The sequence below is a fragment of the Bufo bufo genome, chromosome 4 (assembly GCF_905171765.1).
Source record: "Bufo bufo chromosome 4, aBufBuf1.1, whole genome shotgun sequence".
Taxonomy (NCBI): Eukaryota; Metazoa; Chordata; class Amphibia; order Anura; family Bufonidae; genus Bufo; species Bufo bufo.
In genome coordinates, this window is record NC_053392.1 from 212493217 (window position 1) to 212516866 (window position 23650).

The 23650-nt window shown below is 46.3% G+C and overlaps 1 protein-coding gene across 2 annotated transcripts in view; it reads left to right on the forward strand.

Annotated features, from left to right (window-relative positions):
• MFN1 (mitofusin 1) overlaps positions 1 to 23650 on the forward strand; it is a 53687-nt gene that overhangs the window by 24402 nt on the left and 5635 nt on the right. For both annotated transcript variants that reach the window (XM_040428265.1, XM_040428266.1), the window contains exons 11-13: positions 6557 to 6683; positions 13424 to 13528; positions 20653 to 20755. In XM_040428265.1, coding sequence (XP_040284199.1) covers positions 6557 to 6683; positions 13424 to 13528; positions 20653 to 20755 — 335 coding nt within the window. The remainder of the gene's footprint in view (positions 1 to 6556; positions 6684 to 13423; positions 13529 to 20652; positions 20756 to 23650) is intronic.

Consider the following 23650-nt stretch of genomic DNA (forward strand, 5'->3'; position numbering starts at 1 on the left):
AAATAAAATTCTGTAAAAAATGACCAGTGAAATCCGAAAGGTGCTCTTTGGAATGTGGGCCCCTTTGCCCACCTAGGCTGCAAAAAAGTGTCACACATCTGGTATCTCCGTACTCAGGAGAAGTTGAGGAATGTGTTTTGGGGTGTCATTTTACATATACCCATGCTGGGTGAGATAAATATCTTGGTCAAATGCCAACTTTGTATAAAAAAATGGGAAAAGTTGTCTTTTGCCAAGATATTTCTCTCACCCAGCATGGGTATATGTAAAATGACACCCCAAAACACATTCCCCACCTTCTCCTGAGTACGGCAATACCAGATGTGTGACACTTTTTTGCAGCCTAGGTGGGCAAAGGGGCCCATATTCCAAAGAGCACCTTTCGGATTTCACAGGTCATTTTTTACAGAATTTGATTTCAAACTCCTTACCACACATTTGGGCCCCTAGAATGCCAGGGCAGTATAACTACCCCACAAGTGACCCCATTTTGGAAAGAAGAGACCCCAAGGTATTCGCTGATGGGCATAGTGAGTTCATGGAAGTTTTTATTTTTTGTCACAAGTTAGTGGAATATGAGACTTTGTATGAAAAAAAAAAAAATCATCATTTTCCACTAACTTGTGACAAAAAATAAAAAATTCTAGGAACTTGCCATGCCCCTCACGGAATACCTTGGGGTGTCTTCTTTCCAAAATGGGGTCACTTGTGGGGTAGTTATACTGCCCTGGCATTTTCCAGGGGCCCTAATGTGTGGTAAGTAGGTAAATGACCTGTGAAATCCTAAAGGTGCTCTTTGGAATATGGGCCCCTTTGCCCACCTAGGCTGCAAAAAAGTGTCACACATGTGGTATCGCCGTATTCAGGAGAAGTTGGGGAATGTGTTTTGGGGTGTCATTTTACATATACCCATGCTGGGTGAGAGAAATATCTTGGCAAAAGACAACTTTTCCCATTTTTTTATACAAAGTTGGCATTTGACCAAGATATTTCTCTCACCCAGCATGGGTATATGTAAAATGACACCCCAAAACACATTCCCCAACTTCTCCTGAGTACGGCGATACCAGATGTGTGACACTTTTTTGCAGCCTAGATGCGCAAAGGTGCCCAAATTCCTTTTAGGAGGGCATTTTTAGACATTTGGATACCAGACTTCTTCTCACGCTTTGGGGCCCCTAGAATGCCAGGGCAGTATAAATACCCCACATGTGACCCCATTTTGGAAAGAAGACACCCCAAGGTATTCAATGAGGGGCATGGCGAGTTCATAGAAATTTTTTTTTTTTTGGCACAAGTTAGCGGAAATTGATATTTTTAATTTTTTTCTCACAAAGTCTCCCGTTCCGCTAACTTGGGACAAAAATTTCAATCTTTCATGGACTCAATATGCCCCTCACGGAATACCTGGGGGTGTCTTCTTTCCGAAATGGGGTCACATGTGGGGTATTTATACTGCCCTGGCATTCTAGGGGCCCTAAAGCGTGAGAAGAAGTCTGGAATATAAATGTCTAAAAAATTTTACGCATTTGGTTTCCGTGAGGGGGTATGGTGAGTTCATGTGAGATTTTATTTTTTGACACAAGTTAGTGGAATATGAGACTTTGTAAGAAAAAAATAATAATAATTCCGCTAACTTGGGCCAAAAAAATGTCTGAATGGAGCCTTACAGAGGGGTGATCAATGACAGGGGGGTTGATCAATGACAGGGGGGTGATCAATGACAGGGGGGTGATCAGGGAGTCTATATGGTGTGATCACCACAGTCATTGATCATGCCCCTGTAAGGCTTCATTCAGACGTCCGGATGCGTTTTGCGGATCCGATCCATCTATCAGTGGATCCGTAAAAATCATGCGGACGTCTGAATGGAGCTTTACAGGGGGGTAATCAATGACAGGGGGGTAATCAATGACAGGGGGGTGATCAGGGAGTCTATATGGGGTGATCACCACAGTCATTGATCACGCCCCTGTAAGGCTTCATTCAGACGTCCGGATGCGTTTTGCGGATCCGATCCATCTATCAGTGCATCCGTAAAAATCATGCGGACATCTGAATGGAGCTTTACAGGGGGGTGATCAGGGAGTCTATATGGGGTGATCACCACAGTCATTGATCATGCCCCTGTAAGGCTTCATTCAGACGTCCGGATGCGTTTTGCGGATCCGATCCATCTATCAGTGGATCTGTAAAAATCATGCGGACGTCTGAATGGAGGTTTACAGGGGGGTAATCAATGACAGGGGGGTAATCAATGACAGGGGGGTAATCAATGACAGGGGGGTGATCAGGGAGTCTATATGGGGTGATAACCACAGTCATTGATCACGCCCCTGTAAGGCTTCATTCAGACGTCCGGATGCGTTTTGCGGATCCGATCCATCTATCAGTGGATCCGTAAAAATCATGCGGATGTCTGAATGGAGCTTTACAGGGGGGTAATCAATGACAGGGGGGTGATCAGGGAGTCTATATGGGGTGATCAGGGGCTAATAAAGGGGTTAATAAGTGACGGGGGGGGTGTAGTGTAGTGTAGTGGTGCTTGGTGCTACTTTACTGAGCTACCTGTGTCCTCTGGTGGTCGATCCAAACAAAGGGGACCACCAGAGGACCAGGTAGCAGGTATATTAGACGCTGTTATCAAAACAGCGTCTAATATACCTGTTAGGGGTTAAAAAAAAACACATCTCCAGCCTGCCAGCGAACGATCGCCGCTGGCAGGCTGGAGATCAACTCTTACCTTCCGTTCCTGTGAGCGCGCGCGCCTGTGTGCGCGCGTTCACAGGAAATCTCGGCTCACGCGAGATGACGCCTATTGGCGTTAGCGTAGCCTGGGGGAGCCGCCGCAATGACGCCTTTCGGCGTTAGCGTGGCGGCAAGCGGTTAAAATGATGAGCCGTTTTCCCTGCACAGCTTTGAGTTTATCTACTATCAGGCACTGTATTTTCTCTCTGCTCTGCCAGGTAGGAAGCTGACAGGCTCCTGATCTCTGACCTTATAAACACTCATTAAAACTCAGTTCATATCTTACTGATAAGATGTGGCTTAAGTGTTTATGACCTTTTTAGTAATTTAGAGATTATTTACTGATCCTCAAAATAACTCTGCATGACTGAGCATAGAGACAGCTGTCAATCACTGATGGGACATCCCACATGACTACTAATCATAGAAAGAGCAAACCTTTAAATTAATAAAAATACAAGTTTTATTGACTCTTTTCCTACCAAACTATATATCAATCTGCTCAGCTCCCCCTGCGCCATAATAGGCTGCCTGCTTATTACACTGCATTTTCATGTTGACAGGTACTCTTTAATCTCTTCATTAATGACCTTTTGAATGGAATAAAAGTAATGTATCCGTTTTTGCTGCTGATATAAGGCTTGTTTTAAATATGCCTGGAGCAGATCCAGCAGGCTGTTTCGGGCCCCATTATAGTGAATGGGGCCAGACAGAATTCCGGCAGCGCATGGTTGTGCCCGGCCCATCATATGTGAAACAAGCCTAAAACTCATGATACTTAAAACTTGATTGTTAAGTACTGCAGAAATATCTGGATAAGGCTACTTTCACACTTGCGTTCGGTGCGGATCCGCCTGGTATCTGCACAGACGGATCCGCACCTATAATGCAAACTCTTCCATCCGTTCAGAACGGATCCGTCTGCATAACAGCTTTTTTCAGATCTGAGTTTTCATATCGTGAAAACTCTGATCAGACAGTATATTCTAACACAGAGGCGTTCCCATGGTGATGGGGACGCTTCAAGTTAGAATATACTCAGAACTGTGTACATAACTGCTGCCTGGTAGCACCCGATCTCTTACAGGGGGCTGTGATCCGCACCTGAGGGGTTAATTGTGCGGATCACAGCCCCCTGTAAGAGATCAGGTGCTGCCAGGTAGCAGGGGGCCAGACCCCCCTCCCTCCCCAGTTTTAAATTCATTGGTGGCCAGTGCGGCCCCCCCTCCCTCCCCAGTATTAAATTCATTGGTGGCCAGTGCGGCCTCCCCTCTCTCCCCCCCCCCCCCCTTCCTAATTAAAATCACCCCCCCATCATTGGTGGCAGCGGAAAGTTCCGATCGGAGTCCCAGTTTAATCGCTGGGGCTCCGATTGGTTACCATGGCAGCCAAGACGCTACTGCAGTCCTGGCTGCCATGGTTACTTAGCAATTTTAGAAGCATTATACTTACCTGCGCTGTCTGTGGCCGGCCGGTCGCTCCTCTTACTGGTAAGTGAAAGGTCTGTGTGGCGCATTACTTATAGCACAGACCTGACACTTACCAGTAGGAGGTGCGGCACCTGAGGGGTTAATTGTGCGGATCACAGCCCCCTGTAAGAGATCGGGTGCTGCCAGGCAGCAGGGGGCAGTTATGTACACAGTTCTCAGTATATTCTAACTTGAAGCGTCTCCATCACTATGGGAACGCCTCTGTGTTAGAATATACTGTCGGATCTGAGTTTTCACGATCTAACTCAAATCCGATGGTATATTCTAACATAGAGGCGTTCCCATGGTGATGGGGACGCTTCAAGTTAAAATATACCATCGGATTGGAGAAAACTCCGATCCGATGGTATATTAATGGGGACCCCTGACTTTACATTGGAAGTCAATGGGGGACTGATCCGTTTGCAATTGCACCATATTGTGTCAACGTCAAACGGATCCGTCCCCATTGACTTGCATTGTAAGTCTGGATGGATTCGTTTGGCTCCGCACGGCCAGGCGGACACAAAAACGCTGCAAGCTGCGTTCGGGTGTCCACCTGCTGAGCGTAACGGAGGCCAAATGGTGCCAAACTGATGCATTCTGAGCGGATCCGCATCCACTCAGAATGCATTGGGGCTGTACGGATCCGTTCGGGGCCGCTTGTGAGAGCCTTCAAACGGAGCTCACAAGCGGAACCCCGAACGCAAGTGTGAAAGTAGCCTTTTTTACATTGTAAAGTTCAAAACTGAATCCAATATTCAAGAAATGGCCCCACAAAGGGTTTATAGATATACTGTGCGGATCACAGCCCCCTGTAAGAGATTGGGTGCTGCCAGGCAGCAGGGGGCAGTCATGTACACAGTTCTTTTAGTATATTCTAACTTGAAGCGTCCCCATCACCATGGGAACGCCTCTGTGTTAGAATATACTGTCGAATCTGAGTTTTCACAAAGTGAAAAATCAGATCTGTAAAAACCAGTTATGCAGACGGATCCGTTCTGAACGGATGCAAGCGTTTGCATTATAGGAGCTGATCCATCTGTGCAGACACCAAACGGATCCGCTCCAAACGCAAGTGTGAAAGTAGCCAAAGAATATAGGAGAGGTTTTAAAGGCAGGCTACTATATAAAATGGGATAGAAGATCTCTTTCAGGGGCAGACTGGCCATAGACCCTACAGGGCCATGCAAGGCTTCCTCATGGACGCTGGCCAGGTACATAAAGATCTGATGCTCTCTGCATTAATTAATGTAGGAGCCCTCAGGACAATGATGCAGTTTCATACTGTGGCGTGGGTATCAGCATTTTGTGCATTGCTGTGGTATTTGGTCCTGCAGAGGCAGTATTTTGTGGTGTGCTGTTGGTTCTGCAAGGGCGGTATTTTGTTCTGCACTGCAGTATTGCAGGCTTCACCTGCTTCTGTTGTCCCAGCCTACATGGGTTGCATCTGCCTTCTATCAGCTTGGACCCACCCACAGCGTGGGTCCAAGAATTTTTTTTTCTAGGTCCGCTTTAGAGGGTTATTTTTGGGAGTTTTGTACTAGTGACCTATCGGGATGGCACTTGGTACCCACACCAATCTGAAGTTTGAAAAAGCATCGGCGCTCCTGCAAGCGCCATGGCCTTCTCGCAGCTTTTTTTAGGCCGAGTGACGACACGTTCATCGATCACGTGGCCTAGGTGCAGCTCGGCTCCATAGAAGTGAATGGGACTGAGCGCGATACCAAGCACAGCTGCTATACAATGTACGGTGCTGTACTCAAGCAGCTGATCAGTGGGGGTCCTGGGTGTCGAACCTCCACCGATCAGATACTGATGATCTATCCAAATCGTGGAAAACCCTTTTAAGTTCCCAGTCCGCCCCTGCTCTTTTATAATGAGCATCCAGAAAAAAAAATCTGACATGTTCAGTTTATATGTAATAAATATTATATACGTGTGGTCAATACAAAGACATGTGACATGATTTATTTGTTGCAAGGACTTTACAATGGACAGGGGGACATTCTTTACTTGTGGAAAGTTGTTATAGGTGTCAATAAATGAAAAGGTTCTTAACAGTTAGAATAGCCAAACTATGGAATTTCCAACTATGTTAGCATTTAAAAAAAGGCTAGATATGTATCCAGAAGCAATAGCATTGGGGGTTGAACTTAATGGACTTCTTTTTCAACCTATACACTTCTTAGCAGTCAAATTGAACAAGAAATCAGGACTGCCTGTTTATTTTGAATACTAGTGCAGACTGTATTGTTTGATGGTCTTTGCTGGCATGTTAGTAAGATATTATATCAATGCCTTGTACATTGACTTTTGAGGTGTGTTGGCATTTTCAGGGTGAAGACGATAGAAAACAGAGAATACCAGGTGGACAGGCTAGAGTTCATACAGAGTCAAATGAAGATCCTTTCTGAAGATGTCCGGAAAAGAATCGTGTACATCACCGAGGTGGTGAACAAACAGGTGAGGCTTCTGGGTCATTACTTAATGTATGAATTAGGAGCTCTACTTTCTTGCCGCTGTTTACCATGGTAATAAAGAAGAACTAGCCGAACCCTAGCTACAGTGATGTGCAGCCTAATGCCAAAAACACAAGGACATCAGGCTGCATTTATCATGTACTTTATAGTTGTGACGTGGAAAAGGAGTGCTTTACACCCTGAGAGGTCCAAGGTGCTCGAGTTTCCTTTTCCCCTACACTAGTCATGCACTCATTGAGTGCTTGTGTTCAGGGAGAACAAAGCATTGAGCATTTGGAAGTTCTGCCTACCCGATCCTTGTTTATCCAGAGACCAGATGCAGCTTCCATTATCACATTAAATTGTCAGCAGGATCTTTTATCATTATCTTATGTATATGGCCAGCTTTATTCACTTCCCACTTTAGCTGTCATTAAAAAAAAAAAGTTCTGACATCACTAAAACTTCAATGTTTTAGAAGGGGGATAAAAAAGGGCACGTTGTTCCGTCTCAGTTGTCAAGTTTATATTTAATGTTTTTTTTAACGACAGGTGCACTTGAAAGCCTAGTTCACATGTGAACGTTTAAGGGTACTTTCACACTTGCGGCAGAGAGATCCGGCAAGCAGTTCCGTCGCCGGAACTGCCTGCCGGATCAGGCAAAACGTATGCAAACTTATGGCATTAGTAAGACTGATCAGGATCCTCATCAGTCGAAAAAATGCATTGAAATGCCGGATCCATCTTTCCGGTGTCATCCATTTATTTTTTTCACCTTTTTTTATTTTTTCAGTCTGCGCATGCGCAGACCGGAAGGACTGTTCCGGTATTCTGAATGCCGGACCCGGCATTAATACATTCCTATGGGAAAAAATGCCGGATCCGGCATTCAGGCAAGTCTTCAGTTTTTTTCGCCAGATATAAAACCGTAGCATGCTACGGTTTTCTCTTTTGCCTGATCAGTCAAAATGACTGAACTGAAGACATCCTGGTGCATCCTGAACTAATTGCTCTCCATTCAGAATGCATGGGGATAAAACTGATCAGTTCTTTTCCGGTATTGAGCCCCTGTGACGGAACTCTATGCCGGAAAAGAAAAACGCTAGTGTGAAAGTACCCTTAGTCAATGTTTGGTCAATGGTTCCCATCACTGCTTGTGAACCAAAATCAGTAGTGGAGCCTACACTGTGATATAATGCAAAGATTTGCCCCAGTTTTGTGTTTTTGACCTGCACTAAGGCTCAGTTCACACCTGAGCGTTTTACAGCGCGTTCCTACGCGCTGTAAAACGCTCAACAAGGAGAAACCAATGCTTCCCTATGGGAATGGTTCTCACCTGGGCGTTTAACAGCGCGTACGATCGCGCTGTAAAACGCCCGACGCTCACACAAGTACAGGAGCGTTTTTTTGGGTGCTTGTCGCGCGTTCCCGTACATAGACTTTCGGGAACGCGCGACACTGTGTGCACACTTGTCTCTGTATGCGCGCTTGTAAACGCCCGTACAATCGCGCATACAGAGCGCTCCTTTCAGAACGCTCAGGTGTGAACTGAGCCTAAGTTGTGGCTCACAATCCCTAATGGAAATCACTGGTCAAACACCAACATGTAAATTAGACCTTAGGGCCGCCATACACATTCAGTAGTTGTCGGCAGCTATCTCTTCCAACTCCCTCCCAGTTCCCCAATACACGTACATGTTCGGCTTGAACAAACGTGTATGTGCATTCAGTGGGGAGAGTGGGAAAAGCCACTGCCCGTGGTGGCTTATTTCCTTAGAGAGCAAAAGGATTGGGTGAAAATATTCACTTTGCCTGATCCTTGTCTACCTGACATCATCTGTCGAAAGAGAATTGAGAGCTCCCCACACACATTAGACTAACGACTGAACCTGACATTCTCAAGGGGTTTGGCTGACAGTACACTACCTTGTATGGGGGCCTTTAGGCTGGTCAATTACATGAGGTACCTGTTGGCTGAATGCTTGTTAGAATGCCTTCTCTGAAGACACCTCCTCCACTGATGGATTCAAGTCAGGCCTCTGCCTGGGCCACTTAACCCCTTAAGGACACAGCCTTTTTACACCTTAGGACCAGGCCATTTTTTGCAAATCTGACCAGAGTCCCTTTAAGTGCTGATAACTTTAAAACGCTTTGACTTATCCAGGCCATTCTGAGATTGTTTTTTCGTCTCATATTGTACTTCATGACACTGGTAAAATGAAGTCAAAAAAATTATTTTTTTTTGCACCAAAAAATACCTATTTTAACAAAAATTTGGAAAAATTTGCAAATTTCAAAGTTTGTTTCTCTACTTCTGTAATACATAGTAATACCCCCAAATTGTGATGACTTTACATTCCCCATATGTCTACTTCATGTTTGAATTGTTTTGGGAATGATATTTTATTTTTTGGGGATGTTATAAGGCTTAGAAGTTTAGAAGCAAATCTTGAAATTTTTCATAAATTTACAAAAACTAAATTTTTAGGGACCAGTTCAGGTCTTAAGTCACTTTGCGAGGCTTACATAATAGAAACCACCCAAAAATGACCCCATCTAAGAAACTACACCCCTCAAGGTATTCAAAACTGATTTTGCATACGTTGTTAACCCTTTAGGTGTTGCACAAGAGTTATTGGCAAATAAGGAGGAAATTTGAGAATTTCATTTTTTTGTCTAATTTTTCATTTTAACCCATTTTTTCCACTAACAAATCAAGGGTTAACAGCCAAACAAGACTGTATCTTTATTGCCCTGACTCTGCCGTTTACAGAAACACCCAATATGTGGCCGTAAACTACTGTACGGCCACACAGCGGGGCGTAGAGTGAAAGGTGCGCCGTATGGTTTTTGGAAGGCTGATTTTTATGGACTGGTTTATTTACACCATGTCCCATTTGAAGCCCCCCTGATGCACCCCTAGAGGAGAAACTCCATAAAAGTGACCCCATCTAAGAAACTACACCCCTCAAGGTATTCAAAACTGATTTTACAAACTTTGTTAACCCTTTAGGTGTTGCACAAGATTTAATGGAAAATAGAGATACAATTTCAAAATTTCACTTTTTTGGCAGATTTTCCATTTTAATATTTTTTTTCCAGTTACAAAGCAAGGGTTAACAGCCAAACAAAACTCATTATTTATGGCCCTGATTCTGTAGTTTACAGAAACACCCCATATGTGGTCGTAAACTGCTGTACGGGCACACGGCAGGGCGCAGAAGGAAAGGAACGCCATACGGTTTTTGGAAGGCAGATTTTGCTGGACAGTTTTTTTTTTTACACCATGTCCCATTTGAAGCCCCACTGATGCACCCCTAGAGTAGAAACTCCAAAAAAGTGACCCCATTTTAGAAACTACGGGATAGGGTGGCAGTTTTGTTGGTACTAGTTTAGGGTACATATGATTTTTGGTTGCTCTATATTACACTTTTTGTGCGGCAAGGTAACAAGAAATAGATTTTTTGGCACGTTTTTATTTTTTGTTATTTACAACATTCATCTGACAGGTTAGATCATGTGGTAATTTTATAGAGCAGGTTGTCACGGACGTGGCGATACCTAATATGTATACAATTTTTTTTATTTATGTAAGTTTTACACAATGATTTCATTTTTAAAACAAAAAAAATGTTTTAGTGTCTCCATAGTCTAAGAGCCATAGTTTTTTCAGTTTTTGGGCGATTATCTTAAGTAGGGTCTCATTTTTTGCGGGATGAAATGACTGTTTGATTGGCATCTATTTTGGGGTGACTTTTTGATTGCTTGCTATTACACTTGTTGTGACGTAAGATGACAAAAAATGGCTTTTTTTACACCGTTTTTATTTTAATTTTTTTACGGTGGTCATCTGAGGGGTTAGATCATGTGATATTATTATAGAGCCGGTCGATACGGACGCGGCGATACCTAATATGTATACTTTATTTTTATTTATGTAAGTTTTACACAATGATTTCATTTTTGAAACAAAAAAAATCATGTTTTAGTGTTTCCATAGTCTAAGAGCCATAGTTTTTTCAGTTTTTGGGCGATTATCTTGGGTAGGGTATGATTTTTGCGGGATGAGATGACGGTTTGATTGGTACTATTTTGGCGTACATGCGACATTTTTGATCACTTTTATTACCTTTTTTGGGAAGTAAGGTGGGCAAAATTTCAATTTCATCATAGTTTTTTATTTTTATGGCGTTCACCGTTCGAGTAAAGTAACATAACCGTTTTATAGATCAGGTCGTTACGGACGCGGCGATACCAAACATGTGTAGGGAATTTTATTTTTTTCATTTTTAATCAGTGATAAATGTTTTTTTTTTTTTTTTTTTTACTTTTTTTTTCACTTTTTTTTTTTTTTTTTCTTTTTTTTTTCTTTTTTTTTTGACCCAGACCCACTTGGTTCTTGAAGATCCAGTGGGTCTGATGTCTGTATAATACAGTACAGAACAATATATATTGTACTGTACTGTATTTTACTTACACTGAACAGATCTATGCTTTTAGCATAGATCTGTTCAGCACCATGGACAGCAGGACGCCTGAGGCGTCCTGTTGCCATGGGAACCTTCCCCGTCTGCTCAGAACTGCGCAGACGGGGAAGGGTAAGCACAGGGCTGAGGGGTGCTCTCTGGGGGCTTTCTCCCTCTTCCATCGGGGGGCTGCAAAGGCACAGCAGCCCCCCGATGGGAGAGGGAGGGAGCTCCCTGCGCTGTTAACCTTTTCCATACAGCGGTCCGTACGGACCGCTGTATGGAAAGGGTTAACGGCTGACATCGCATCGCAGATGTCAGCCGTTTATACCAGGGTGCCAGCAATGTGCTGGCACCCTGGTATACCCACTAGAAACCAACGATTATAGAAGGGGAGGCGGGCGGGGGATCGCGATCCCGCCTGCCGCACCGCCCGCCTCCCGCACTGCCCACACCGCCCGCAACCCTCCCCCTGCATCTCCCGCCACCATAAAATCATTCGGGGGTGCAGGGGGGGGTTAATAAAACATTATTTTAGGCATATAAAGTTTCTGAAACTGCAGAAATCGCAGCAAACCGCAGGTCTGAATTGACCTGCGGTTTGCCGCGATCGCCGACATGGGGGGGGGGGGGGGTCACGGGACTCCCCCGCGCATTTAGCCTAGGTGCCTGCTCGATGATTTGAGCAGGCACCGGGTTCCGATCACTGCCGGCCGGGCGGCAGTGATCGGAACAACACATGACGTACCGGTACGTCATGTGTCCTTAAGTACCAGGACATCATGACGTACCGGTACGTCATGTGTCCTTAAGAGGTTAAGGACATTCACAGAGTTGTTGTAAAACAATTGTCTTGTTGGAAGGTAAACTTTTGGTCCAGAGCACTCTGGATCAGGAATTCATTAAGAATATCTCTGTAATTTGCACCATTCAGCTTTCCCTCAGCTTTGAGCAGTCTTTCCCTGTCCCAGCCACTGAAAGACAACCCCAGAGCATAATGCTGCCACCACAATGCGTCACTGTAGGGATGGTAGTGGGCGGTGCCTGGTTTCCTCCAAAGATGATGCTTGAAATTGAGGCCATAAAGTTCAATCTTTGTTTCATCAGACCAAAGAATCTTTCCTTCTTATAGTATGAGAGTCCTTTTAAGTGCTTTTTTGCCAACTTTTAGGTGTCCTTTACTGAGAATAGATTTCTTTCTGGGCACTCCCTCATAAATCCCAGATTGGTGAAGTGCTGCAGTGATGGTCAACCTTCTGGAAGTTTCTCCCATCTGCACACAGGATCAGAGTTTTGCCAGAGTGTCTATTGGGTTCTTGGTCACCTCACTTGCCAAGGACCTTTCCCCCCCCCCCCCCGATTAATTTGCAGGACAGCAACCTCTAAGAAGAGTCCTGGTTGTTCCATACAACTTCTATTTAAGACTTATGTTCTCCCACTGTTTTTAACCAATAATATTTCTATAGCGCCACCATATTCCGCAGCGCCTTACAATTCAGAAGGTACATGTACAAAACAAAAGACTGCAACATAACTGGTTAATATACAACTGAATCACTTGGAGTGAGGGCCTAGCTCGCAAGAGCTTACAATCTATGAGAAGGTGGGGGTGACACATAAGGTAGTTGATTGTGAATTGTAGTAGTCGAGCCTTTTTTTTTTAAACTGAAAGTCTTGCAGGCTGATCTGCTTTGGGGGTGTGTGTGATGGGGGGGCTATTAGGGGAACAGTCAGTTTAGGAAGCTCAACAGATCCACACAATCTTTCTCTGAACTCAACAGACAGTTCTTTCTTCCTCATGGCTTGGATTTTGCTCTGATACACATCGTCAGCTGCAAAACCTTATATAGACAGGGGCGTCTACTGAATTTACCATAAGTGGACTCCAATCAAGGTGTAGACACATCAAAGATGATCAAAAGAAATGGGAGGCCCTCAGAGATAAATGTTGAGTGTCATAGCAAAGGGTCTGAATACCTATATCCATGTGCAGTTTTAGTTTTTCCTTTTTAATTAGCAAAAAAAAACAACTATGGGACACCTTTTATTAAGACCGGCGTTTTAGACGCTGGTCTTAATAAAGCCCTGCACTGGATCCGCCGAAATTATGAAGAGGCACCCCCTATGTTTTCACTTTCTCATTAAGAGGTATTGAGTGCAGCTTGATGAGGGGGAAAACTTAATTTTTTATTTTTTTTTATTTTAGCACAAGGCTGCAACATAACAAAAGGGTCTGAATCCATAGTCAGGTGGACTGATATATCATTTTATGTTGACAGGTTTCAGACACTATGATGGATGAGATCTGCCATCTATCTCTTCTAGTGGACAAGTTTGAAGGAGACTTCCACCCATCAGCACAGTTTCTCAAGCATTATAAAAATGTAAGATATCATGACAGAACTTGTTGCAGTAAGTACACAGATACATGTTTAATATGGTGTTCTGCTGAAGGTATGTGCACCTTGTAACTTGAAAACTGTTTGGTTCTGGGCTGGTGTGCTCCCTACTAGTTTGTATACTTTATAGGAATGCAAGTTATCAGCATTGAATCACAAAGTGAGATAGGAGCTATAAATCTGTCCGTGGACGGAAAAAAATTCCCAACTCGCAGTTCCCCAATCTACTCCTGCTATAATTGATTAGATGTGTCTGGAGAATGCAGGCCTCCATTTGCATTTTTGGTTGATTTTAATCCTTTCAATACATTTGACATAGAAAAAGAAAATATCAGTATTGCTCTTATGGCAATTTAAAGGGGTATTCCGGTTGGTTGAAGTTATCCACTATCAGAGAATGGGGGCTCAAAACCCCCAGCAGCGCCCCTGTAAAGAACCGACCGTCTGGTTTTACATGCGCATGGCTGTTACATTCATTTCTATGGATGTTCCGGAGATAGCCGAGTATAGCACTTTCCTATCCCTGGAATTCCAAAAATAAATGGAGCGGCTGCACTCATGCCTGACCGGCAGCTCCCTTCTTTTCAGAGGAAGCTGTAGGGGGTACAGGACCCCCGTTCTCGTTATCGCTTGAGATCCAAACATTATGGGATGGGGGGGTAGGGTAAGGGATAACTTTAACCAACCGGAATACCACTTTTACAGAATGGGAGGTTTAATCACCCAAAAAGAAAAGGAGATTAGAGGAAGGCTCTTATCTGCCATGAAGCATCTTGGATTATGACTTTTGAAACTCAATCCTAACTATGAACCTAAAAACAGATTTAACATACTTTTATTAATGTTTAATAGTTTTCAAACGCTGACAAACCGTTTATCATAGCTATATCCAGTTTTCTCGCCCATATTCCTTGGGGGACACAGGAAACCATGGGTATAGCTCTGCTCTCTAGGAGGCGTGACACTAAGTGAAAGCTGTAAGCCCCTCCTCCATCAGCTATACCCTTCAGCCTGGAGAAGAGACTGCCAGTTTTTGCTTAGTGTCCAAGGAGGCAAGACACCCCCTGCTTATGCAGGGTTGTTTTCCTATGATTTTTTATTTTTGCGTTATTTGTTGTTTTTAATTCGATTTTTTTCTACCTACAGGGACAACAGAGGCGCATTAGACCCCTCTGTTTCTCCCGGGGTTGAGTTGCGCCAGTGCCGGTAATTCCGCACTGCCGCCTCCCCCACAGAAGACAAGGTGGACCAGGGCAGCCTCGCTCCCCTGCGTCCCGCCAGCTCAGGGTCGTCCGCACGCCAAGTCCCTCCCCCGGCTTCCTGCCACTGCGGTGCCAGGAGCTGAAGGGGCGACCCCCGCTGGATGGACTGAGGGCGAAGACAGCGTATGGTGAGAGTGGCTGCTCCAGCCTCCCCTTCCTCCCTCCCACCGCTGCTACAGGCCTCCTGGGCTCCCATGCCCACTGCTACATCCCCCTTGGCCACTGCTACATGGCCACTGCTACATCGTGCGACCAATCCAGGCAGGCCCTGGCAGGCCTCAAAAGTCTTTCCAATCCACTCTGATTTCTCCTCTGTGGTGTCTAAGGCTTGGGCTCGCCCGGACGCCCGTTTTGTCAGCCCCAAGAAGCTGGACATTTGCTATCCCTTTCCAGCCGATGTCGTGGCCACATGGTCTTCCCCACCCAAGGTGGACCCCCCTGTGGCCCGGCTGTCAAAGAACACGGCCATCCCTGTTCCCGACGGGTCCTCTCTTCAGTCAGCGGAGGACCGTCGCATGGAGACCCTTTCCAAGGGCATTTTTGCTGCCTCCGGTTCTGCTCTCAGACCGGTTTTTGCCTCTGCTTGGGCAGGGAAAGCAATCTCTGCTTGGGGTGCGCAGCTGGAACAGGAGTTGGACTCGGACGTCCCCATCCAGGACCTACGTTCCTTGGCCCAGCTTATTATTCGGGCCGGGAATTTTGTTTGTGAGGCCTCCCTTGATGCGGGAGCCCTTATTGCACGCTCCTCCGCCCTGGCAGTTTCCGTCAGGAGGGAGCTCTGGCTGAAGGTTTGGAAAGCGGACGCTGCCTCCAAACGTTCCTTGGCGGGGCTACCGTTTGCGGGTTCCCGCCTTTTCGGGGTCCGCCTAGACGAACTTATTTCGGAGGCCACGGGTGGTAAAAGCACCCATCTTCCTCAACCCCAAGCAAGGGGCGCCCCCCGCGGACGCCCTGGTGCGTCTCGTTTTCGGTCCTCCCGCAGGGCCTCTGGGGCTCCCACCACAGCTGCCGCTTCGGCTCCTCCCCAGGACAAGCGTAGGAAGCCGTTTTTTCGGGCCCAGCCCTCCTGGCGCAAGCCGCAGGCTGCCCGCACACCCGCAGCAAAGCAGTCCTCTGCCTGAAGGCGCGCCCCCACCCACCCGGGTGGGGGGCCGGCTCCTCCTTTTCAGGGACGTCTGGATGGCTCACGTCTCCGACGCCTGGGCCCTCGAAATTGTGTCCTCCGGATACAAAATCGAATTTGCATCCTTCCCTCCAGATCGGTTCTTTCGCTCCCGCCCGCCGCGGGACCCAAAAAGCGCGGCTGCGTTCTCCGCGGCCGTTCAAGCCTTACTGGACAGGGGGGTGATTACCCCCGTTCCTCTAGAGGAAAGGTTCCAAGGGTTCTACTCGAACCTCTTTGTAGTTCCCAAGAAGGGAGGTTCGGTGCGGCCCATTTTGGACCTCAAAAAGCTCAACCGTTTTCTCCTCCTTCGACGCTTTCGGATGGAGTCCCTCCATTCCGCGGTGGCTTCCCTGGAGCAGGGAGATTTCATGTCTTCCATCGATATACAGGATGCCTACCTCCATGTTCCGGTAGCCCGGTGTCACCATCGCTTCCTCCGATTCGCCGTGGGGCACCTCCACTTCCAGTTTGTCGCCCTTCCCTTTGGGCTGGCAACTGCCCCCCGGGTGTTCACCAAGGTCCTGGCCCCGGTTTTGGCCTTACTCCGTTCCAGGGGTGTTTTTCTGCTACCGTACTTGGACGATATCCTCATCAAGGCTCCGTCCCTTTCTCAAGCGGTTGCCAGCGTGGATCTCACTCTAGAGACTCTGGCGAGGTTCGGTTGGGTCATCAACTTCCCCAAGTCCTCCCTTCCCCCCTCCAGACAGCTAGTCTTCCTGGGAATGCTTTTAGACACAGGAGCGGCAGGGGTACGTCTTCCCTCGGAAAAACGTCTGACCCTCCGTGGGGCGGTTCGGGGTCTCCTTCTCCACCGTCGACCGTCCTTCCGCTTCTGCATGCGGGTCTTGGGGCAGATGGTTGCCTGCTTCGAGGCGATCCCATTTGCGCAGTTTCACTCCCGCCCTCTCCAACGGGCGATCATCTCCTCCTGGGACAAATCGCCGGAGTCTCTGTATCATCCCTTCCGTCTATCGCCTCCGGTGCGGTCATCTCTCCGCTGGTGGTTACAGTCCCCTCTTCTGGGCAGGTCCTTTCTGCCACTCAACTGGTTGGTGGTTACAACCGATGCCAGTCTCTTGGGCTGGGGAGGCGTGTTTCCTCCCCGATCCATCCAGGGCATTTGGTCTCCATCGGAGTCCAAACTCTCGATCAATGTCCTGGAGCTGAGAGCGGCCCTTCTGTCTCTACGACACTGGACTCATCTGCTGAAGGGTCATCCTGTTCGTGTACAATCGGACAACGCCACGGCTGTGGCGTACATAAACCACCAGGGGGGCACTCGCAGCGCTGCAGCAATGCGGGAGGTCACCAGCATTCTCCGTTGGGCGGAAGCCCACGTCCCGGCCCTATCTGCAATTTTTATTCCAGGGGTGGACAATTGGGCGGCGGACTTCCTCAGTCGCACCACCATCGACCCCGGCGAGTGGTCTCTTCACCCGGAGGTATTCGAGGCCATTTGCCTTCGTTGGGGCATACCGGACATGGACCTCATGGCCTCAAAATTCAATCACAAGGTCCCCGCCTATCTGTCCAGGGCCAGGGATCCGGGAGCTTGCGGAGCCGACGCCCACGTTCTTCCTTGGCGAGGCTTCGCGCGCCCATACATATTCCCTCCCATCCCTCTCCTGCCCAAGGTCCTTCGGAAGATAGCGGCGGAAGGCGTCTCGGTGATTCTGGTCGCTCCGGACTGGCCCCGCCGGTCTTGGTATGCCGACCTCATGCTGCTCCTGGCAGACGCGCCCCGGCCGCTGCCCGCCAGGGAAGATCTTCTCTCTCAGGGACCGATCTTCCACCCGCGTTTAGGGTCCCTACGTTTGACGGCGTGGTTGTTGAGACCACCGTCCTGACGCGTAGGGGTTTTTCTGCGGACGTTGTCCGCACCATGATCCGCGCCCGTAAGCCGTCCTCTTCTAGGATCTATTATAGGACCTGGAGGACCTTTTTGGGGTTCTGTGCCGATCTGGGGATTCCTCCGCTCCGCTTTTCTCTCCCCACCATTTTGTCCTTCCTGCAGAGCGGACTGGCCCAAGGGCTGGGCCTTAGTTCTTTGAAGGGTCAGGTGTCTGCGCTGTCCATTTTGTTTCAGCGCCCACTGGCCCCCCTTGGTCCTGTCAAGACCTTCCTTCAGGGCGTGGCTCACGCGGTTCCCCCGTACCGTCCTCCGGTACCGCCCTGGGACCTGAACCTGGTTCTCTCAGCGCTCCAGGCTTCCCCTTTCGAGCCTCTGCGGACGGTTTCCTTGCGACTTCTGTCCTGCAAGGTTATTTTCCTTGTAGCCGTCACCTCTCTTCGGAGGGTGTCCGAATTGGCTGCACTCTCCTGTCTGGAACCTTTCCTAGTGTTCCACCAGGACAAGGTGGTTCTTCGTCCGGTCCCTTCCTTCCTTCCTAAGGTGGTCTCCGCCTTTCATCTGAACGAGGACATCGTTCTCCCCTCTTTGTGTCCTTCCCCTTCCCACCCGCGGGAGAGGAAGCTTCATCGCCTGGACGTTGTCAGGGCGCTCAAGATTTACCTGGAAGTAACCAGCTCTTTCAGGCATACTGACTCGCTCTTTGTGGTCCCGGAAGGGTCGCGCAGAGGGATGGCGGCATCCAAAGTGGCTATCGCCCGTTTTGTCAAGATGGCTGTTACTGAGGCTTATCTCGCCAAGGGCAAGGTTCCGCCCCTTGGTGTTACCGCTCACTCCACTAGAGCGGTCGGGGCTTCCTGGGCTCAGAGGAATCGGGCTTCTACGGAGCAGATTTGCAAGGCGGCCACTTGGTCCTCCTTGCACACCTTCACCAAGTTCTACAGGGTGCATACTCATGCGTCGGCTGACGCTGCTTTAGGCCGTCTGGTGTTGCAGGCGGCAGTTGATTGATGCCTCTGGTGTTGGTTGAGTTTGTTCTGGTCCCTCCCTTCTGGGACTGCTCTGGAACGTCCCATGGTTTCCTGTGTCCCCCAAGGAATATGGGCGAGAAAAGGAGACTTTTGTATTACTTACCAGTAAAGTCTCTTTCTCGCTCTTCCTTGGGGGACACAGCACCCGCCCTTCATTTGGGTTACAGTTGTGGTTCCGGCTTGGTTGCCCCCGTTGGGGCTCGACAGTTCTTTTTCCGGTTGGTGGTTATCTTTCACTACTTGGACACGCAACTGGCAGTCTCTTCTCCAGGCTGAAGGGTATAGCTGATGGAGGAGGGGCTTACAGCTTTCACTTAGTGTCACGCCTCCTAGAGAGCAGAGCTATACCCATGGTTTCCTGTGTCCCCCAAGGAAGAGCGAGAAAGAGACTTTACTGGTAAGTAATACAAAAGTCTCCTTATTTATTTTTTTGCAGCCCTGAGCATCTTCCCAGAGTGCTCTTGTATTTAAACCATGTGGTGGTTTGTTTTAATGCTGTGAGTAAGAATGCATGTGCAAACGTTTGGGCACCCCTGGTCACAATTACTGTTACTGTGAACAGTTAAGCAAGTTGAAGACTAAATGATCCCCAAAAGGCATAAAGTCTTTCAGTTTTGTGAGATTCCTCGGCCATCTTGCATTCACTGTACTTTTGAGGTCTATCCACAGAATTTCAATTATGTTCAGATCAGGGGACACTGACGATCTTTCAGCTTGTGCCTTTTGAGGTAGTTTCAGGTTGCCATTTCCTCAGTTTGAAATGTAAAAGAAATTGCAGTTAAGAAGAACAGGTGGAGGTCAGGAGAAGGTCTGGAAGACTAAGAAAAAAATAATAATTTCAGAGCCAGTTGCTCGTAGGACTGCTAGAAAGGCAAATCAGAACCCCCTCTTGACTGCAAAAGACCTTTAGGCTGCGCTCACACGGGCGAGATTTCCGCACGGGTGCAATGCGGTAGGTGAACGTATTGCACCCGCACTGAATCCCGACCTATTCATTTCAATGGGGCTGTTCAGATGAGCGGTGATTTTCACGCAACGCAGGCCCCATAGAAGTGAATGGGGTTGCGTGAAAATCGCAAGCAAGTGCGGAGCGATTTTCACGCATGGTTGCTAGGAGACAGTCTATTCACTGTATTATTTTCCCTTATAACATGGTTATAAGGGGAAATAATACCATTCTGAAAACAGAATGCTTAGTAGGTGATCAATTGAGGGTTAAAAAAAATAAAATAATTAACTCACCTTCTCTTGATCGCGTATTTACCGGTCTCTTCTTTAATGATGAGCTGTGGGCTAAAGGACCTGTGGTGACGTCAGATCACATGCTCCAATCACATGGTCCATCACCGACGTCAGCCCTTTAGCCCACAGCTCATTTTTTATGAGGACCGTTTTGAAGCTGTATTTTTTTTTTTTTTGACTGCAAAACACTTTTAAAGACTTTAGCATGTGCTGAGCGGACTATGAGTAATAACAGCACTACCTTAGAGAGGGACATGCAAGCAGCTGTAAATAGAGTTAATGTCTGTAAGGGGTAGAGGAATCATGTGAAATGTAGTTCTTCACATTGGTAAGCCCTGGCAGCATCAAAACAAAGGTGCTATACAGAGCTGGGCAATATAATTAATATAACCACTTCTTTTCTATGGTGGCATCACATGGTAAGCATTCAGATACATGTAAGTACATTGAATAAGGAATTAAAAGTACAATCTTATTTTCTATACATTGCAAGAATATTTATGGTTGATTCACCAGCTTGGAGTTTATAAAACCTCTAATTTTTGCTCTTGAATATGTAGGAACTGAATACCCACATAGAGAAAGGAATGGGGAGAAAGCTGGCAGACCGCTGTTCTGATGCCGTGAATTCTTCTATATGTAAAGCACAAGAGGACATTATAGGTAAGATGATTTCTAAAATCTAGCTATAAAATAATTGAAAATCTAACTATTTTTAGGGCTCTTTCACATGGCGAGTCCAGTGCGGAAATCACGCTCTGTGTGTGAGCGTGATCCTGCGTTTTGGACAGTGGTCGTCTTGCAGGAGTGCACACACAGTATTATCATGATTTGACCTTATTACTACAGAATCATAGTGACCGCTTTATGTCACTATGATCCTGTAGAAATAAGGTTAAGCAGAGGCACACAGCATTATAAATCATGATAACACCGTGTGCTCCTGCAAATCCAGAACGGAGGAACACACTCCCACACGGAGCCTGATTTCCGCACTGGACACGCTGGTGCGAAACAGCCCTTATTGTTTTCTCCTCACTGTGAAACACCCTCACTGACACTAAACTAAGATTTGGGATTGTGAATGATGTGGTGAGGACTGGGGTGATTCACATTAACCCTTTCCCCTGCATGCATTTTTTTTTTAAATCAGATACATTTTTATTATTTTGTAAAGATAAACAATCATTTTACAAAATTCTTGTCATATATTATTTTCAACACAGTGCAAAAATACTCATTGTACAAAACAGGATGGTCAATAAACAGGATCCATAACCTAAAGATCCAACAACCAAAAGTGTTGCAACTGAGCTGCTAAGAAATATATAAAGGGGTTAGGTAACGCCAGTCCCCCCGCTTCTTTACCACGCTGTAATGTTTCATATCGGATTCTACAATTTTTATTTTTCCATAACAAGGATTTAAATATTCTCTGTAACTTATAATAATAATGCATGGGAGTCCATACTTGTGAGTTATGCAATATGTAGAGCAATTGCGGCATCCATATCATCTTAAGAAGATTACCTCTACCCATCATTGACAATGGAAGCTTATGCCAGGTGACCGCTTTCTGTTTAAATCTGTCCATTAGTGGTATTAGGTTATTCGCTACATAAGATCGGGGCTGTACTGAAATAGTGACTCCAAGATATTTAAAGGAGGAGACCACTTTCAGGTTAACATGATCTAAGCAAAGAGATTCTGGACGAGGGGACAGCGGAAGAATAACTGACTTATTCCAATTGATTAATAAACCAGACTGTTTTCCAAAGTCTGAGATTAACGATATAATGGGATCTATTGATGATGTCAGATCACCCACATATAATAACATATCGTCCGCATATAGTGAGACTTTCCTCCACCGTCCCCCTCTCCAGACCTCAAATCAGTGGCGTAGAACGCAAAATAAAAGCCAGGGGCTCTATAGCAATGGCAAACAGGAGGGGTGACAAAGGGCATCCCTGCCTGGTCCCTCTCTCCAGTGTCATCATTGGGAATAGCTTACCATTTATTCGCAGCCTAGCTCTCGGTTGACTATAGAGCAATTTTACCCAATTAATGTATCCAGGGCCGAATCCTAGTTTTGCCATAACCGCCCATAAGTATTCCCATTCAACACTATCAAAGGCCTTTGCAGCGTCTAAGGAGACCACTGCAGGGCATCTCACATCCTATTCTGTTCCCCTCATCTGAATATTGAGGAACAGACGCCTAAGGTTTAATGACGTGGATTTTCCTGGCATAAACCCGCACTGATTTTCATGTATAATGTGGAAGATAACATTCAGGAGCCTATTAGCAAGTACCTTGGTCAACACTTTTATATCTACTGTTAAGAGTGAGATGGGTCCATATGAATTTAGCATATTGGGATCCTTTATCTGGTTTAGGGATCACCACCACCAATGCTTCCCCCTGCATGCATTTTGCTTTTTTCTTTTTCTTTTTTTTTTCCATTGATGCAGCCATATGAGGGCTTGTTTTTTGCAGGACAAGTCGTTTTTAATGGCACCATTTTGTGTACACGGTACACATACCTTACTGATTTACTTATCAACTCTTTTTTGAGGGGTTGGGAAAAAGCATCAATGCTGCCAATACTAAGTTTTTTTTTGTTATAATTTTTGTGGCGTTTGTTTTTCGGCATTAATAACACGATAACTTTATTCTCTGGGTCACTACTACAGAAATACCAAATATGTAAAGTTTATTTTTTGTACATTTTGCTACTTTTGCACAATAAAAAACCTTTCATTAAAAAAATAAAAGATTTTGCATCCCAAGACCCATAACTTTTTTTTTATTTTCTGTTTACGGAGCTGTGTAAGGCTACTTTCACACTAGCGTTTGGGGCTCCGCTTGTGAGTTCCGTTTGAAGGCTCTCACAAGCGGCCCCGAACGGATCCGTCCAGCCCTAATGCATTCTGAGTGGATGCGGATCCGCTCAGAATGCATCAGTTTGGCACCGTTTGTCCTCCGCTCCGCTCAGCAGGCGGACACCTGAATGCAGCTTGCAGCGTTCGGGTGTCCACCTGGCCGTGCGGAGGCAAACAGATCCGTCCAGAAGTACAATGTAAGTCAATGGGGACGGATCCGTTTGAAGTTGACACTATATGGCTCAATTTTCAAACGGATCCGTCCCCCATTGACTTTCAATGTAAAGTCAAAACGGATCCGTTTGCATTATCATGAACAAAAAAAAAAAAAAAATTTTTTTTTTTTTTTTTTTTTGTTCATGGTAACGCAAACGGATCCGTTCTGAACGGATCTAAGCGTTTGCATTATAGGTGCGGATCCGTCTGTGCAGATACCAGACGGATCCGCACCTAACGCAGGTGTGAAAGTGGCCTAAGGGCTTGATGTTTGGGGGACAACTTATACTTTTTATTGGTACCATTTTAAAATATATAGCACTTTTTGATCGCTTTTTATAACTTTTTTTTTTTTTTTTTGTGGCAGCTAAGCAAAAAACAGCAATTCTACCATTGTATTTTTTTTTATGGTGTTTGCCATACGGGATAAATTACATAACTGTATAGTATGGGTCGT